The 18,312-nt window shown below is 29.0% G+C and overlaps 1 protein-coding gene and 1 long non-coding RNA gene across 7 annotated transcripts; both read right to left on the minus strand.

The window, feature by feature from the left end:
• Positions 1 to 7,896: 7,896 nt before the first annotated feature.
• LOC126680648 (caffeoyl-CoA O-methyltransferase-like) lies at positions 7,897 to 11,266 on the minus strand. Of its 6 annotated transcripts, XM_056105780.1 has the most exons (7): positions 11,052 to 11,263; positions 10,418 to 10,585; positions 10,131 to 10,259; positions 9,914 to 10,023; positions 9,011 to 9,155; positions 8,785 to 8,916; positions 7,897 to 8,713 (listed from the first exon to the last, which is right to left on the minus strand). In XM_056105780.1, exons 3-7 carry the CDS (start codon positions 10,188 to 10,190, stop codon positions 8,426 to 8,428), a joined length of 735 nt encoding a protein of 244 aa, XP_055961755.1. In that variant the 5' UTR covers positions 10,191 to 10,259; positions 10,418 to 10,585; positions 11,052 to 11,263; the 3' UTR covers positions 7,897 to 8,425. The 6 variants fall into 6 exon arrangements, with proteins under 6 accessions (XP_055961755.1, XP_050231756.1, XP_050231757.1 ...); XM_050375799.2 differs by lacking the exon at positions 10,418 to 10,585 and having other exon boundaries at positions 9,914 to 9,970; XM_050375800.2 differs by lacking the exon at positions 10,418 to 10,585.
• A 4,129-nt stretch (positions 11,267 to 15,395) lies between these two features.
• On the minus strand, positions 15,396 to 16,151 carry LOC126683105 (uncharacterized). The gene is made up of 2 exons (XR_007641605.1): positions 16,073 to 16,151; positions 15,396 to 15,628 (listed from the first exon to the last, which is right to left on the minus strand). It is a non-coding gene; the product is annotated as an uncharacterized LOC126683105 (long non-coding RNA).
• Positions 16,152 to 18,312: the final 2,161 nt, after the last annotated feature.

Here is an 18,312-nt window from a genome sequence, read left to right on the forward strand (position 1 = left end):
AATTTAAAAAATTGAATATAATTACGGCCAGATGATGAACTCGGGACAAAATGATAAAATTATAAAGATTTGATTTAAATGGAGTATTATATATACATGGGAAAAGGGTCATTTGTGCATCTGAGGTTTGACTTTAGGACAATTAAGCCCTCAACGTTTAGAAAGTTTCAAATATGCCCCCAAAGTTTTGAAATGGACAACCAGGCCCTCAAATTTTGACAACCAGGCCCCCAACGTCTCATTTATAACTCAAAACAGGGGCCTGGTTGTTCAATTTTTAAGACGTTGGGGGCATATTTGAACCTTTTTAAACGTTGAGGGCTTGTTTGATCCTAGAGCCAAACCTTAAGGGCATATATATATATATATATATATATATATATATATATATATATACACACTTCATTTTCTATAAATCGTACCTAGAGTTTATTTTAAGCATTTGTCTATTTTTACAAAATTTAAATTTTTAAATTGTTAATATAGATTTGATAATTACAATAAATTTTATGGAATTTTGAATTATTGTTTATCCATCTTTATAAAACTATAATAATTTATTATTTCATGTTTTCATTCATTTTATGTAAAAACAAATCTAAATCTACAATTGAAAATGACGCACGTATAAAAATTAATTAAACAAATTACTCTTGGATCCCTCGTGTTTTTTATAATTTATATTTTTATCTTATTTATTTGATACTAAATAATATAGTCTTTTATTTTTATTTCCGTTAATATTTTAATGTTTTTGTTTAATTTTAGTGTTAATCAATTAAGTCAAAGGACTTAACTAAAAATATTAAAGTTCAATTTAGGATTTAAACTTAGGGTTAAAAGCAAATTAAATCACGAACTTTATCTTAATTTATAATTACAACACGAACTTTAAAACTTAATAATGTCAATAACCGATTTTGATTTTTTGACAAATTGGTACACCGATCTAAAAAACACTGACGTGGACATTGTCATGTACTACCACGTGTCATTGCATGATGACATTGTAATATACCGCCACATGTCATTGTCAAGTTTTAAAATTTGCGTTGTAATTGCAAATTAGGGTAAAGTTCATGATTTAATTTGCAATTAATTTTTAAAATTATTAAGCCACTAAATTTTATGTATGTTTATGTTAAAAGTAAATTTAAGGATTAAATTTAATATTTTCAATTAAGTTTTTTGACTAAAAATTAAATCAATAACAAAATTAAAATAAAAAATTGTATTGTTTGTTTTTTTTTTTGTTTTTTTAAATAAAATAAGACAATATTTTATTTTGTCATGTCTACCCCTATTAATTTCTCCCTCCATCCCATTTCGAAAGTCCCATTGTTGTTTTTCACACATACTAAGAAGACAAAAGGACATATTCCCTCCGTCCCGTTTAAGAAGAGACATATCTCAATTTTTTTTTGTCCCATTTAAAAAGGCCAATTCATGATTTTTGTGTCATTTTATAAGAAATTCTCTCTTATACTCTCATTTTCTCTTTCTATAATTAAAGCTAATACTCAAATTATAAAACAATAATTAATAAGGGTAAAATAAAAAAAGTTAAGAATAATTATTATTTTCTTAATCTATATGCATAAGGGCTATGTCCCTTCTTAAGTGGTACGGAGGGAATGTATATTTTTTCTTATTTTACCCTTATTAATTGTGCTTTAAAATTGTACATGTCATTGATTACTTTGCAAATGTGTTTAATTACAAGGGGTAAACAAAGAAATTTAAGTTAAAAAGATACAATAGAACTTCTTAAGTGGGACACAAAAAAATGGACAATGGAATTTTCTAAATGGGACGGAGGGAGTAGTATATTTTCTCCTAATAATAGCATAAATGTATTGTAAATTGAGTTGCAATTAATATATATTGAAATAATTAAAGGGATAAAAGTGAAAATTTAATATAAATTGGCATAGAAAACACGATATAACATTTTTAGATGGGACAAATAAGAAAAATTACTGCACGCAACTGTTGCGCCATGTCATTCTGCAACAAGCCAATGATGCGTCAGTCATGTGGAAAAAAGATAATAAAAAAAATGGTAATTAAAAGATTCCCTATCGCAAATGCTCATTGACTTGTTGTAAATATGACATGGCACAACCAATGCATGGGATAAACACTCGACAAATAAAAATGGAATATGTCCTTAATAAACAGAACTGAGAGAGTATTATTTATTTTTATTTTTTTAAAATTATGACCCTGAGAAGTACTAATTTATTCACATTTATTGCATGCTATTATTGTACTGCTCCTATTTATTGGTATTGAAATGATCGAGGACGATCACGTTGCTCTGCTCCCATTTCTTATCTTCAACTACCATTGTATCTTTTTGAGAACCGATATTTGCAAGCCACCAGTTTATTATAGCACTCTAATTCCTTAACAAGCTTCTATCTATTACTCTCTCCGTCCACAATTGATAAGCTGATTTCCATTTTTAGTTGTCCCAAATTATAGGCTGATTTCTTTATTTAAAAGTTAGTTAATCAGAGAATTGTCTAAAATATCCTTAGTTATATTTGGAATAGTCAACTATATTAAATTTGGGGTGGGGATTTTTGCACTACACCTATTAATAATTGCACTCCAATTTTATTATTTCTAGTAGCTAATGACGTTATTATCCTTTATATAAAACTACTATCTTTTATTTATAATATTCTATAATTATTTTTTCAATTATAATCTGTAATATTTGTTTAACTCTTTGATTTTACATAATTTTATTTAATGATTAACTTTTAGCCTCAAACAATTTTATTAATCTTTTAATCATTTTCATATTTTAATTATATTAACTCTTTTAGTATGAACAATGATTTTACTTAAAATAAATTGACAACTAAAAGATAGTATTTTTATAAGAAGGCTAATTTCATTAGATTATATGCATAAAATTGTATGGTATATTTTATTAATTTTCATAAAACACATATTTTTTTTGATTTTTTAATTAAAAAATTTCTCTTTGCATGCATAAATTTGGACAAATTTTATATGATATTGTAAACAACTCCAAACATTTAAAATTATATGTAAGCCAACAAACAATTTAAAATACATAAAAACTAACACAAATTTAAAATTAAATACAATTAAACAAATTATGAAAAATGTAAATTAATCATAAAAAATGTAAGCTCCATAATTATAGTATCAAAAATTTCATATTTTTGTAATTGCAGTGAAAATAAGTATGAAAATGGGATATAGTTATTGGTCCAAAGAACTATATAAACAGAGATTTGAAAACAATAATAATGAGCAGGGGTAATGAAGTCATTAAGAATTAAAGTAAGAAATATTGGAGTGCATTTATAATTGGGTGGAGTGCGAAAATCTCCACCCTAAATTTGGTTGTAGTTTTGATAAATGCATTAATAGTAGTTGATGGTTTCAATACACATTCTGTGCTGAGATTATATTTACCATAAATTCTAATTCTAGCATCATTGAATTAAGGGAAAAGGGTCATTTATGCCCTTAAGGTTTGACTTTAGGATCAAGTAAGCCCTCAACGTACAAAAAGGTTCAAATATGCCCCTAACGTCTTAGAAAATGAATAATCAGGCCCCCGATTTTGACAACCACGCCCCTAACATTTCATTTATACGACAAAATTAGGGGCATGGTTGTCAAAATTTTAAGACGTTAGGGGCATATTTGAACCTTTCCGAACGTTGAGGGCTTAATTGATTCTGGAGATGAACCATAGGGGCATAAATGACCCTCTTCCCTTGAATTAATTTTCCAAGTGTAGTGTCTTTACTGGTCAGAAATGCTTTTAAGAAAAACCAAGAATGTTGCGTTGATTCAAATTTCTACACTTCATAGTGCTCTGCATATTTCGATAATTGAATGCGTGAAGTACAATAAAAAAGTATTTGATGTAAATTACTATTGATTAAGGGTATTATAGTTAGTTAGTTAGTGAAATTTTAACTAAACTAACTAATTTTTTTAATATGTGTGTTATTCAAATCAGCCTATCAATTATGGACGGAGAGAGTATTTTATTTAACCTCTTAAATATAACTAATTACTGAATCCATTGATGTTTAGTGAAATATTATAAACTCCATCAAAAGAAAAATATTTTATAATCCATTTTTTAATTCAACCTTTTTAACCCACCTTACGTGATAATTAAGGTTTAATTCATCTAATTCCACCTAAAAATATATAATTCAAAAAATAGAATTTAATCAATTCACTCTTTAATAGACATGTCAGGTGGTAAAAAAAATGGATTAAAAATGTTAGATTATATAGCATTATTCCCATCAAAATTTCAAATTCATTAGTTACTAATTAATGCTAATCTTTATACTAAATGTAATAGCTAAATTAAATAATACTAATAATAATACTCCATCGATTTTTTAATATTAAATTATAATTTGAAATTAAAGAAAAAAAATATAATGTACTAATTAAATTAAATAAGAGATATTAAATGATATATTACATAAGTCGGATCGGTGTGTTTTAGAATTTGTCAGGTGGATTTATACAAATGATGCTAATGATGCATAAGGATAATAAATGCAATTTCAAAAATAATGGAGTGCATAAATCGCTACCCATTATTTTTATTCCAAAACAAATTCAACTTGTTAACTTCTGATTTTCTGACAGTATTAATTGATTTTTTTTAAACTAAGAGCATTTCCAATGAAATGTTATTTTTTATGCTAAATTTAGCATGAAAAAGTGATAAAATGCTATAAATAGCATAAGATTTTAATTTTTTCTCCAATGCACAAAGTTGAAGATAAATGTTATAATTATTTATTAAGATAATTATCTCTGAATTTTACTAATTTCTAATTATTTGATAATTTTTTAAACAAAAATTAATGTAATTTTTTTTTGATATAATAATAAATTTTTTTAAGATAATCGATGAACTATATAAAAATAAATTATATAAATTTTTATATTATATTAATATATGGTCTACTATTAAATAATCAAATCGAGGCCGTAAAATTAAATTGAAGCACAAAATTTAAAATGAAGAAAGTAAAAAGGTAAAAAGATATTAAAATAATAAATGCAAAAAAGTTAAACGTGATAAAATTGTAATTAATAAAAAAATGCTATTGGTTGTTGTAGTTTAGCATATGCTATAGTCTGTGCTAAATTTAGCACGTGATATAGCATATGCTAAATTTAGCACAAACTATAGCACTGCATTGGAGTTGCATTTTAAGATTTAATGCTAAATTATAGCATTAGCACTCCATTTTAGCATTGCATTAGAGATGCTCTAATACTCTCTGTTTTTTCAGTTGTGTACATTCAGCAAAATATATTTATCTCTAATTAGTTGTTCATTTAGAATTTCAATATTTTTTTGATAAAAGGTGATTATATTAACACTACCGCAAGATGTAGTAGGTTAAAGAAATAGCAATTTTTAAAACCTCAAAAAAAGTCTAAACATTAAAATACATCGTTACCGTCAAAAATAAAATGATGATAGTAATATCTATAATGAACCGCTCTTTTATTGATACATGATGGATCCGTCCTTTCTGACGGGTCATGAATCTCCTTTGACAGCCTTTGACCTGCAAAACAGAGATTAAACTGCTCATCAGACGGTTGTTGTTTGATGGGCACTTTGATGCTTAAGTCAGTATTGAGTTTAAGAGAGTATTGTAATTGAATATGTTGTGTGTTTAGGCATACATCACTATCTTTATATAGTAGTAGTGAATGAATACCTCGTAGAGTTCAAATAGGAAAGGAATTTCTATTTGGCATGTGAATCTAAATAGTCATATAGTTTATTTAGAAATGGATATCCTAAATAAGGTTATCTTTCTTGAATAAGAGTATGACTCCGAATAAGAATATATTTCCTTATTCCTCTAGAATATCTAGGTCTTTCAGAATCTTCCTTTATTAGTGATATCCAAATTTCTGAATCTTTAAATATCCATATCTGAATTTGATCACTGAATCCCATATATAAGATTCGGTCTTCTATTTATTACGTGAATCCGTATAGATTCTTCTTAATCTTGATTGTCTATTATGTCATCCTTCAGCGAGTCTCGAGGTCTACCTCGGTGGACGAATCACACAGGACTCGGATTATAATATTTTGATATCCATCAATACAAATAAAAATCAAATTTTTGTTGTTATCTTACAAATTTATCTCTTCTTAATAAATGATTTTATGACTGAATTTATAATGTATTTGTTAATTAATAGGATTATATTTATATTTATTCTTATAATTTAAGATAAAATATACACCCACTATTTTAATATGTATAATTTTAGTTAAATAGACGGTTAAATAAAAATGAAGAGAGTATTTTCTTTTCATAAAATATTTCAAAAATTCTGATAACATAATGGAAGTGGACTAAAACGTACCCGGAGTTTCATATGGTTCCGCCCCTGCCTACAACAAATATATCGCCAAGGGCACATTTGGTTACATCATTTAAAGAAAAAAAATAATCTATTTCATTTCTATGGTCATCATCATTTTAATATTTTGCAAGTTTGATTTGATAAAATTATGGTAATAAAATGAAAAATCTTTTCCTTAAAATTGGTTTATTTCATTATACGTAAAAATAAAATTTAATTGTTAAAAATAATTTTGTCTTAAGTTTCAACTATAGATCTGAGTTTCGAATCCAATCCTAACTCAATTAGGGTAAATTTCTAATCTCTATATTTTATAGTGTTTAATATATATTAATTATTCATCATAAAATATATATATATATATTAATTTCTATAAATTATTAATTTTTTAAATATTAATGTTTTAAAAATAAAATTAAGATAGAATTTTGACAAACTCGCATATTATAAAAATATTTATTTAATTTTTATTATTTTAACATTATACTTTATTTGATTTTTATCTAATATAAAATTTATTATTAAAAGAGTAATATCATAAATATTTTCAAATAATTTATTATTAACATGAAAATAGATTTTTATTTTATTAGTCTACATATTATGATTTTTTTTCACAGTTTTTTTATACATTTTTAAATAAATTTATAATTTAAATAAATTATTAATCTGCCAGCAGATTTTAGCAGATTATGTCGTTGATCATTGGACCGGAGCAAACTAGTTCAATAACTATTTTGGAACAAACATTAGTTCGGTAACCATTTTGTAACTTTGGAAAAGTACGGTAACTCCTAGAATCTAAATTCTAATGAGCCCGTAGAAGGTCTACCATTTGTAATAACCTGGACAGGATTATTACCGAGAGCTGCAAGTTGGTCGAACATGCTCTTCCTACCCAGTATAGGAAGATTTTGATCATTTTGTAATCGATGGAAATTCATTTTAAATGTTCAAACTATGGCTTTAGATCGGAGAGCATGCCAAGCATCTTTTGCACATGTTACATTTTCCAATTAAGAATTAATATTTTTAGGTAGATTCAAGGATCCAACTTAACAGTTAGGATATTGTTGATCCTTTTTATACCAGTTAGGATATTGTTGGATTAAGTTGCTTATTTGTTGCTAACTAGGAGGTGGTAGGGATGTGCAAAAACCGACTAAAACTGAATAACCGAACCGAACCGATAAATTCAGTTCGGTTTGGTTTGGAAAAGTAGAATAATTTCGGTTGCTCGGTTCGGTTCGGTTTTTAGAGTAAAAAAATTTCAGTCAATTTTACACGTAAACCGAACCGAAAAATCAAACCAAACCAAAATAACCGACCGAACCAACAGGTTCAGTTCGGTTCGGTTTGAAAAATTAAATTTTCCCAAAACTTCGGTTCAGTTTATGAAAAAATCAAAAATTTCGGTTCGGTTTAACCGAATGAACACCCCTAGGAGGTGGTTCACTTAAACCATGAAAAGAAAAAAAAATTAACTATCAGATGTATTATTGAATTATGGATATGTCTTTATCATTTTATAGAATTTTTTAGGCTTAACCCATATAGAGGTCCCTGTACTTTACACTTTTTTTTCCGTAGGTCCTTATACTTCATTTTTCTATTATTTGGTCCCTCTACTTATCTATTTTTGATTTTCAAGTCCTTTATGAGTTTTTTTTGGTCTTTTTGTGTGGCTGGAGGAAACAAAAATTGTAAGTAGAGGGACTGGAGGAAACAAAAATTGTAAGTAGAGGGACTGGAAAAAACTCACAAAAGACCTGAAAATCAAAAATAGATAAATAGAGGGACCAGATAATACAAAAATGAAGTATAAGGACCTACAGAAAAAAAAGTGTAAAATACAAGGACCTTTATATGGGTTTGGCTAATTTTTTATTAGACATAGCTCTTCTTCCATTAAAAATGGAAAAACAAACACCACAGCTAAAACAAGTCTGGTAATGATCATACATGAGAATACAAATAATTAAGAGGTGATTAAATTGCATTAAAGACGCCTGCATAAGGTGAGACCATCTCCGATAGAAATTTGTGAAATCTCGATGCGAGAATCGTTAGCCAAAAATTCATTGAGTTCCAATATACCATTTGTTGCTATCCTGAGATTCTCTTGGACAGTGTCTTCTTGTTGAGCAACAAGTCCGAAAAATAAGGTATTATCATATGCAATTATTCCTCCAGCCTTGACCAGTTTCAGCAATGGCTCATGGTATTCCTTGTACTTGTGTTTCTCAGCATCCACAAATGCAAAATCAATTTCTTCCAAACCTTCATTCTATAACATTTAACTCGTAAACGCAATTCATATAAACTAATGAGTGAGGTAAGAATTTCCAAATTACTTACATTGTCCAACATTTTCGTTAGAACGGATTCAGCATCTGAGTTGATGAAATTGATTTTGTGATCTACACCTGCCTTTTGAATGAATGGTAATCCAACTTCATAAGCCTCTTTATCTGTATCAATTGCTGTTACCTATTCATCATCAGAAAGGTTCATACACAATCTTCATATATTCTAATGAAACACACATTTTATGTAATCTTTGACGGGCAAAACAGTAAGTTACCTGGGCATCATCAGCCAACCCAAGTGCGGTTGCTAAGAGAGAATAGCCAGTAAAAACACCAATCTCCAATGTTTTCTTTGGATTCATTATCTTCATAAGCATTGTCAGAAATAGCCCTTCATCAACCGGCACAGATGCTATACTCCTGCACTTGAAAATTGCGTTAATTTACCTATGCAAATAAAATGAAACTATTCTTTTTATATAATTTCATCATGAATTTAACTTCTAATATATGCAATTTCAAACATGTACTTTCAATGTTCTATAATTCAAATCATAGGATTCGGCATTTATATCACTATGACACTACCGACTGATCAGAGTTTTAAATTGGCGATTCAAATTTCAAAAACCGAAAATCCGTGTTTTAAATTTCAAAAATTAAAAGTTCGTGTTAAATTACAAAACATGTTATAGTTCATAATTGATAGTTTTATTCACATTTAATCTTTTACCATTTTCTTTCAATTTTTTTTTTACCATTTAATAAAGGGTTAAATGCAAATTCATACACCAACTTTGACCTAATTTGCAATTACAACATAAACTTTAAAACTTGGCAATGTCAGTAACCAACTTTACACTTTTGGCAAATCGATACACCAAACTCAAAAAACACTAACGTGGACATTGTAATAAAACGCCATTTGTCGATTTATGATTGGTCGGTGTACCAATTTGCCAAGAAATTAAAGTTGGTTACCGACATTGCCAAATTTAAAAGTTTATGTTGTAATTGCAAATTAGGTCAAGTTGGTGTATGAATTTGCATTTAACCCTTTAATAAATAATCTTATAAACAAATAACAGTTTTAAATCTCTAAAAACTCTTCAAAATTCAATTTGCCAATGTTTGTACAATACCAATATAGCTGCGTCTATAGAAAAGTATCTACTTACCTGAGTCCATACTTGTTGATAGTAGCTTCTCGTATATGTTTGAGTTCCTCATGCTCTCTAGGATATACACTAGTTTTAAAGATGTACTGACAACAAAAAACATGCAAATTCTACTAAACTACTTAGCTATTCTTCTGAAAACTTAATGAATCGCTATGGAAAATTTATAAAACAAATCCTATATAGTTATATTATACAATAGAAGGTCTCTGCATACCTCTTTAAGCTCTTCCGACTGGAGGATGCCTTTTGGAGGAAAATTAGGAAGTCGATCCATGAACTTTTAATTTGGAAACAATAACAATAAAAACAAAATACGTAGATGAGCAGCTTGAAGAGGGGAAACCTGTATTCACAGAGCAATATATGGAGACGAAGATTGAGTGAGATCAGAGATTAGTGTTAGCTGACAAAAATTAGCAATACTAATTTTATAAAGAGACATGCACAATTCTTGTTAAATTAAGCAATACTTTAAAAAGCTAATGAATAATGACATTATACCCATAATATTGTCTGTTTGTTTCGAATTCCTTTCAACTTCAGTCTCCCCATAAATACAAACTTTGTCTATTATAAATTCAGCATTTGGCCCTGAAATTAATAATTTCACCATTGCCACTTTCCGTAATATATCACTGTAGCTGTTACTAGTCGACAAAAGCTTATCATCTGATTAACAAAGGAAAATTTCATAGTCATTAATGAATAACCTAGGTAGCATGGACACGGACATGGAAAACGGGACACTCTGACACGGACACGGCGAAACAGCGTTATTTAAGGGTTCTTATGTAAAAAAATGAAGTTTTGTGTCCGAAATGTTTTTGAAACAGGACATGTTGATAGAATGAAGTGTTCGTGCTACTGGGGATTAACTTAACCTTTGATTACATGATGGCTCATCCTTAATCCTCCATTATGCATTGCAGATAGTGTAAGATTATATAATGAATCTAGCCCTAAAATCAATGATTTTAAGAAATTGCTTAGACTATGCGCAATTAATAGAAAATACAAAATTAAAGAAAAACATTAAGTTAAAATACTGATAGCAAGCAAATAATTTAGGTTTTGGTTTCATTAACTAAATCAATTAAAATAATGAAATACAAGACTGGGGAATCTTAATTGGTACCTTCTCTTCAAGATTGAAATTCTTCCGTGGAAAGCGGGAGCTCTTCGCTGTGAGAGTGAGGCCATTGCAACGGTAGTAAATATGACATCAAAACTGTCTTCTATAATGTCGGAGTTGTCTTCGTTTCCGCCGTGGCCGGCGGTGCTTGTGCGTCAACTTCGATGTGTGTCATTATTAGAGTTGCTCTGTCCTCTGAGGGCTGGTTCGGTATTCACCAATGTGAATGGAATAAAACAAAATTTTAGGGAGAAGGTACAAAATGACCCTTACCTTGTGTCTCACAGTCCCCCTTAATGTTTTTTGAATCTTAAAAATGACCCTTACCTTATCAAAGTGGAACAACTATACCCTCCAATCCATCGTTGAACGGCGAGTATATTTGTTCCATTTCGATAATATTAGGGTTATATTTGTTCCATTTTGATAACGTTAGGGTCATATTTAAAACTCTAAAAACATTATGGCAATAGCTAATTGGATGCTAGATCAGCCGAATTAATTTTAAAGCACGCTACCGTTAGACAGAGGGTATATTTGTTCTACTTTGATAACATTAGGGTCATTTTGAGACTTAAAAAATATTAGGAAGGCATGTGAGACACAAAATAAACATTAGGATCATTTTTGTACCTTAAACCATTTTTTATTCTTTGGTTCGGTAATAATATTTTGACTTTTTTGTATCATCAAAAACAGTACGAAAAAAGTTGACAGTTAACACCATTGAAAAAAATATATTTTTAAAATAAAAAATACTAATAAACACTTGTGATCAAAGATTGACTAACTTAAATTTTTCTTAAAAAAAAAGATAATTATTTTAGTTAAATATAATTATATTAATTATTTTAAATTAATTATTATTTTTTCAGTTTAATAAGTTATTAACTGATTTTTAGTGATTTTTAGTTTTTGATGGCTTGCTTAATAGTAAAAATAATTGATTATTTTCATAATTTTGCGCTAATTTTATATCTTTTATTTATAAAAAAAATTATTTTAATTACTTAGAATAATATTTTATTTAATTAAGTAAAAAATTGATTATAATTATTTAATTAGGATGGTGAAATTATTAATTTCAAGCCCAAATCTTAAATTCATAATCGAAATGGTTTTGTATTTATAGTGAGACTGAAGTTGAAAGGAATAAAATATTATGGGTATTGAGAAATTCTTAGGTAGACTAAGTATACCACGTTATCCGTAGACTAAGTCAATCATGTCATAACACCTTATTAAAATGAGGATATTCTTGTAATATCATTATTTAAAAGTGTACGCAAATAACAAACGAAATTACAAGAATAACCTCATTTTAATGAGATGTTATAATATGATTGGCTTAGTCCACGGATGACGTGGTAGACTGAGTTTACATAAGAATTTCTCTATGGGTATTATGTCATTATTAATTAGCTTTTTAAAGTATTAATTGCATAATTTTTTATAGTGCAGGGTTCATAAAGTTTACTGAACGACTTTCAACTATAAGACGACACTTTTAAACCTTCTATATTCAGATTAATTTTCACTCGAGTTGTGTAGATCACTTGCGGAAACTCTAATCCCAAACGGCTGCATATATGAGTTAACAAAAATTGTGCATGTCTCTTTTTATTTTTTATTTGTTTTGACACGGTTATGCATGTCTCCTTGTAAACTAAGCAGGGGCGGAACCACGTTCAGCCTCGGGTAGGCTTGAGCCCGAGCTACCATCGGAAAATAAAAAATCTGATATGTAAGTGATGAACGCCGGCATAAAGCTTCTATGTTTCAGCCATGGCTGCAGGCTATGAACCAACTTCTGTGGCTAAAGAGGATAAAGAAAGAATAGGATATAGTGTTGCCCTAATTTTACTTTAGAAGGAGGGCTAAATAGGCCCATTGTTTACTTATAAAAGGGCTAATTAGCCCATCTTTAACTTCTACTGTTTTGGTAAATGAGAGTAAAACAATCTCGTTTTCAGCATAATAACCCACAAAGAGGATTAAAATTTTCAAATTCTGTATCCAACCAATAATTTTCAAATTTAATTAAAAGTTTAACCAAATTTTCTAGTTTAATTCTCAATTTTTCTAATTTATTTTTAAAAATTTTAACCTAAATATATCTAATTTCTTCACTCGTAGATTATTAATTCGTACAATTTTCTAATTGTTTCTCCACCAAAATCAATCCACCTTAAATTTTAAGAAATTTTTTTCCCTTTTTAAATTATATTGTAAAAATTGATTTAGTTTATATATTTGTATTTTTATATGATAACTATATTAAATTATAGTTTTAGATTATTTATATCGATTTTAGTCATGAAAAATCAAAGTCAAATTATTAATTAGAATACTACAAGTATTTTTAGAATTATTGTCATTTTATTCTATCCTATAATTTCGTTGGTTGGATGTTTTCGAGAATATTTTAAAATAGAACTTGATGAAAACTTATGAAAATTAATCAATTTAGATTATAGATAAATTTGTTATTAAGACGCCAAAAAACGTCAACTCTTGTGGTAAAGAAGATAGTTCGAACTCAATTTCCGAACAAAAAAAAAAGACATGTTATTTTTGTGAGAATTTATAACTAGTCTATTTACAATGCTTTCAAACTATACTGACGCGAAGAATGCAAATACATCGCAGTGATTAGAGATTATTGTAATGATTGCAATTATTTTTTATTAATATAAATTTTATACAAATAATATTTATACATTTATTAATTAAATATCGTTTAGCCCGGGCTGGAAAAATTTTCTGGTTCCGCCACTGAAAATAAGTATTGCTAAATTTTGTCATTTAACAATAATCTCTGATATCACTCTATCTTCTTCATCCCTTTGTAAGCAGAGGTTTCCCCTCTTCAAGTTGCTCATCTACAAATTTTTATTTTTATTTTTCTTGTTTCCAAATTAAAGCTCGTGAATCTCCTCCCTAAATTTCCCCCTAAATGCATACTCCAGTCAGAAGATAAAGAGTTATGTGTAAACCTTTCGGGATTAAGATATTTTGCTGTTATTAAATTATATATTTTTTCACTTCTGTAACTAATATTGTATTTGTTATATTTTGATGATCTAAATTTTCATATTCGTTACTATGGGAGGGGAGGTCACTCATTCATTTTATATTAAATTTTACTTTAGTGGCAATGTTAAATCGTTTTTTAACCCAACCGTGTCATGTAAGAATGTCATATTAGCAAAACGATAGAAAAAATCGACACAGATCATACCACTGGAAAAATGTCGACACATGAAGGATCATACCTTTAAAAAACGACACATGAAGGATATTAGTTTTTTTTTTTGACACATAAGCAAAATTTCGCCTAAAATGAATAACCTCTCGTTGTAACAAAAATAAAAACTGGATTACCAAAATATAACAAATAAAATGTTGGTTATCAAAATGTAAAAGGCTTATATTTCGACAACCTCAAAATATTTTAACCCAAACCCTCCGTTTTACATTATATATATACTGATTTTATCAATTTTACATAGCAATTCATTAAGTTTCAGATGAATAGCTAGGTAGTTTAGTAGAATTTGCATGTTTTTTGTTGGCAGTATCTTTAAAACAAGCGTATATCCTAGAGAGCATGAGAAACTTAAATATATACGAGAAGTTTCTGCCAGCAAGTATGGACTCAGGTAACTATATATTTCTATAGACGCAGTAGTTTTGGTATTGTACAAACATTGGCAAATTGATGTTTTAAGATCAGTTGATATTTAATTGCTATAGTTTATGATTTTATTTGCCTTTACGTCTATGGAACTGGGTGAATTTTTGGCTAACGATTCTCGCATTGAGTATTACAAATTTCTATCGGAGATAGTCTCACCTTATGTAGGCTTCTTTAATGGATTTAATCAGCTCATAATTCAAATTTTGATTATTTGTATTAATATGAAGGCAAAACTCATATAGAGACCCCTCTACTTTACCGGTTTTGTTCGAGAGACCCCTACCTCAAAATTGTTTACGACTGGATCCCTGTACTTGGCAAAATCCAATTTTAACACCCTTGGTTGGATGGAAATTGGCAAGTGTATTACACTCGCCGTTAACTACAAAATTTTCCGTTAAATAAAAAAAAAATATGTATAATAAAGTGTCACGACCCATTTTCATGAATCGTGACCGGCGCTAGGGTATGGGTATGGTTGTACCAAAACCCGTAGCAAGCCTTGCGGATAACAACTTAATTACATTTAAAACAAAGTACCTGCAGAAAACCACATGCTCGGGGGCAACCGAGACTTCAGCCTAATCTAGCATTACAGATAAACAGCATATATTTAAAGTACGCTTTATCTCAAATAAAATCCAACATGGAAATATAATATAAATGCCATAACACTGTAATCATGCCACAAGCGATAAGTAATAGTTGGACCAATCCAACAACAATAGTCTAAAATATAAACATAAGACTAAGACATGAATAATATGAAACTACTACTGCGGTCTAAGAGTTTAAAATAGTTCGACACTTTATTTCTGAAATAAATAAAAAACCTCCGAGAATGAAGAAACGGAGATCGACCAAAGCTCAAATCATAAACCTGGAAAATTTGGGAAACAACGGGGTCAGATTTACTGAGTAGAGTTTATATAACCATTTACATTTATTAAGTTAAAAACCTTTAAAAACGTTTAATAAAACATTTTCATTATGGATTTTCAATGAAACCCTAAACCACAATTCTAAATCCATTGTCGTGTCGGTGAGACGTATCTCAATAACCGATCCCCGACTATCACTTAATAAATAGTGAGCCCAGGAGACGTATCTTCCACCGGTGCCCTCACTAAGGTGAGACGTATCTCAAACCTACCTCAATACCATAATCATTACCGGTGCGCACGCAGTCCCGATGATGCCCATCGAGTAGCACGTTCCAAATCAAATCCACAATGCCGAAAACAGTTCAAAAGCTGCTTATACATAAATATATACAAAATAATACATTTGCTTAATAAAGAGGTAAATAGAGATATAAACTCACTGCTTGCTAAATCCACGTGATCCTGACAAGCAATCTAACTGTGGTTCGCCTCTGAAGTACGAACGGTCGACGGGTCTAAATAAAATATTAAAATCATAATTAAAATCAGACCCTAACTCTAAAGAGTACTAGACAACACATAGGACTAGCACAACGCAAAACCAAACCACATTTAATAAACACTTATATTAAATGCATTCCAAATATAATTCAAGTTATAGAATACAATCATATTAATTATATATTAAATTACGATTTTAGTAATTTAAATAAACAAATTAATTTAACCCGAGTTAAAATCCGTATCAGTGAGTCAGCCGAGTTATTAAAAACTACCAAGTTTCTTCCCACTTGTCGGGCGACCATAGTCTAACCCAAACAAAACTTATTAATTTTATAAACCCGAGTTTATAAATTAAAGATACTTGATAAAACAATTATCTATATTAAAATAGAATTTAATATCTTATAATTCAAGTAACCCAAGTTACACCCCAAAAACTTAATTAAATAAGTCATAAAAGTTTAGGGACTAAATTGTACTTTAGCCAAATAGGGACTAAACTGTACTTTAGCCAAAAAGGGCTAAATGGTACTTTAGTCAATTATGAAATCCAATAAATTTCCCATTCTTCATTTACTAATTAAAAATCAATTAGAAGTCCCAAAAGATAAAACATAACTTAATAAGCTTTTAGAAACTTTTAGGGGCTAAATCGTAAATTAGCCAAATTGGCATGTCAATCAAAATTAACTATAATTACTCGAGTAATTATATTAATTTAGATTATAAAATAATTATCTTTTCAAGTTGCCAATTTAAAGTTGAAACAATATAAAAATTATCATCGAAAAGCAAAACTATAACTATAATAACTTAAGGAATTCAATATATTTAAATAAACAATTAAGGTGATCAAAATGCCAGTTAACCATCACTTTGCAAACTAAAGAAACAAGGCCATATATACACAGCAACAACCCCGCCCCTTTATCATCTTCATAAATTGAATTTTTACACAGTAACCCCAAACCATATAAACAACTACATAATTTTCTTATCAAAACAATTCAATAAGGGATCATAATCAAATATTAGGCAAGATTATAATTATCAACTCAACAAGAATGATATGACCTTCGGCTAACCATTAGACAGAACTTCATTATGAACTCAGATTCGAACCAAAATTCAAATCCACAACTAAACTTCGATGGATAAAAACGATGGCCAAAATTACCCAAACCATTAACAATCAATGAATCATGGAATAATAATCAACTATAACATCAAGAAACTTCAAAGCCTAAGCAACGGCAAAACCCAAACTACGGTGACGATAAACCGTGACGGCATTAAGCGGAGGAATTTGTACGTACCTTTTTATATGTAATACGTAAGGATCGAAGAGATCGCTGAGTCGATGAGAACCGTCAAAGAACAATCAGATTTAAAGCTAAAACAATAAGCTTGAAATCAAGAACCGTATTTTGACGATATCGAAACAATAAAAGAAAGTTAAAGGATTACTTACTGAAACTTGATCGAAAGCAAGGGAATAATGAAGATTATGATTTTTGAGATTGAAAGGAAGGGTGGCGGCTGAGGTTTGATTCCAGATGATGAAAAATATTAGGTTTAGGAAGTGAAGACGTAAAGCAGTAAACCATATATATGAGGGAGGAAGAAGATGATATGTAACAACTTGTATGGGCTTCTTTTCTTTTTATGTTATGGCTAAACCAAACACACTTATGGGCTTATTATGCACAAGGCAAATCACGTGGAAGGAAAGTGTGCATGGCTCATTTTCATGCATAATAAGCTTTCTTCCTTTTTTTTTATTTAAAAGTAAAAAAACAAACCAATTACGAATCGAACTACGACCGAATTACGAACGACTCTAATAAATTTAAATAAAAAAAAAATATAATAATGCTAAATTATTTAAAGGTTGACGGAATACAAAAATTAAAATAAATTTGAAATAATTTAAAAATAATAATTATAAAAAAAATACGGGATATTACATTCTCCCCAACTTATTAAAAATTCGCCCTCGAATTTAAACATAACAAATAAACATAACAACACACCAAGTACAAAAACAATCAACTAAATCACATAAGCAACGATACACGTACCTCAAGGAAAGAGGAAGGGATAACGTTTCCGCATATCGGACTCCGTCTCCCAAGTGCACTCCTCAACAGAATGATTCCGCCACAGAACTTTGACC

Source organism: Mercurialis annua, linkage group LG5, assembly GCF_937616625.2.
Source record: "Mercurialis annua linkage group LG5, ddMerAnnu1.2, whole genome shotgun sequence".
In the NCBI taxonomy this organism is placed as follows: Eukaryota; Viridiplantae; Streptophyta; class Magnoliopsida; order Malpighiales; family Euphorbiaceae; genus Mercurialis; species Mercurialis annua.

What these genes read in the sequence shown, in the direction of transcription:
- LOC126680648 (XM_050375799.2), bottom strand. Translation starts at nt 11,116, where the DNA reads ATGGCCTCACTCTCACAGCGAAGAGCTCCCGCTTTCCACGGAAGAATT. An exon ending in AGTCGGAAGAGCTTAAAGAG is followed by an intron (nt 9,971 to 10,130) that starts GTATGCAGAGAC and finishes TGTATATCCTAG; the next exon opens with AGAGCATGAGGAACTCAAAC. An exon ending in TAACGAAAATGTTGGACAAT is followed by an intron (nt 8,714 to 8,784) that starts GTAAGTAATTTG and finishes TAAATGTTATAG; the next exon opens with AATGAAGGTTTGGAAGAAAT.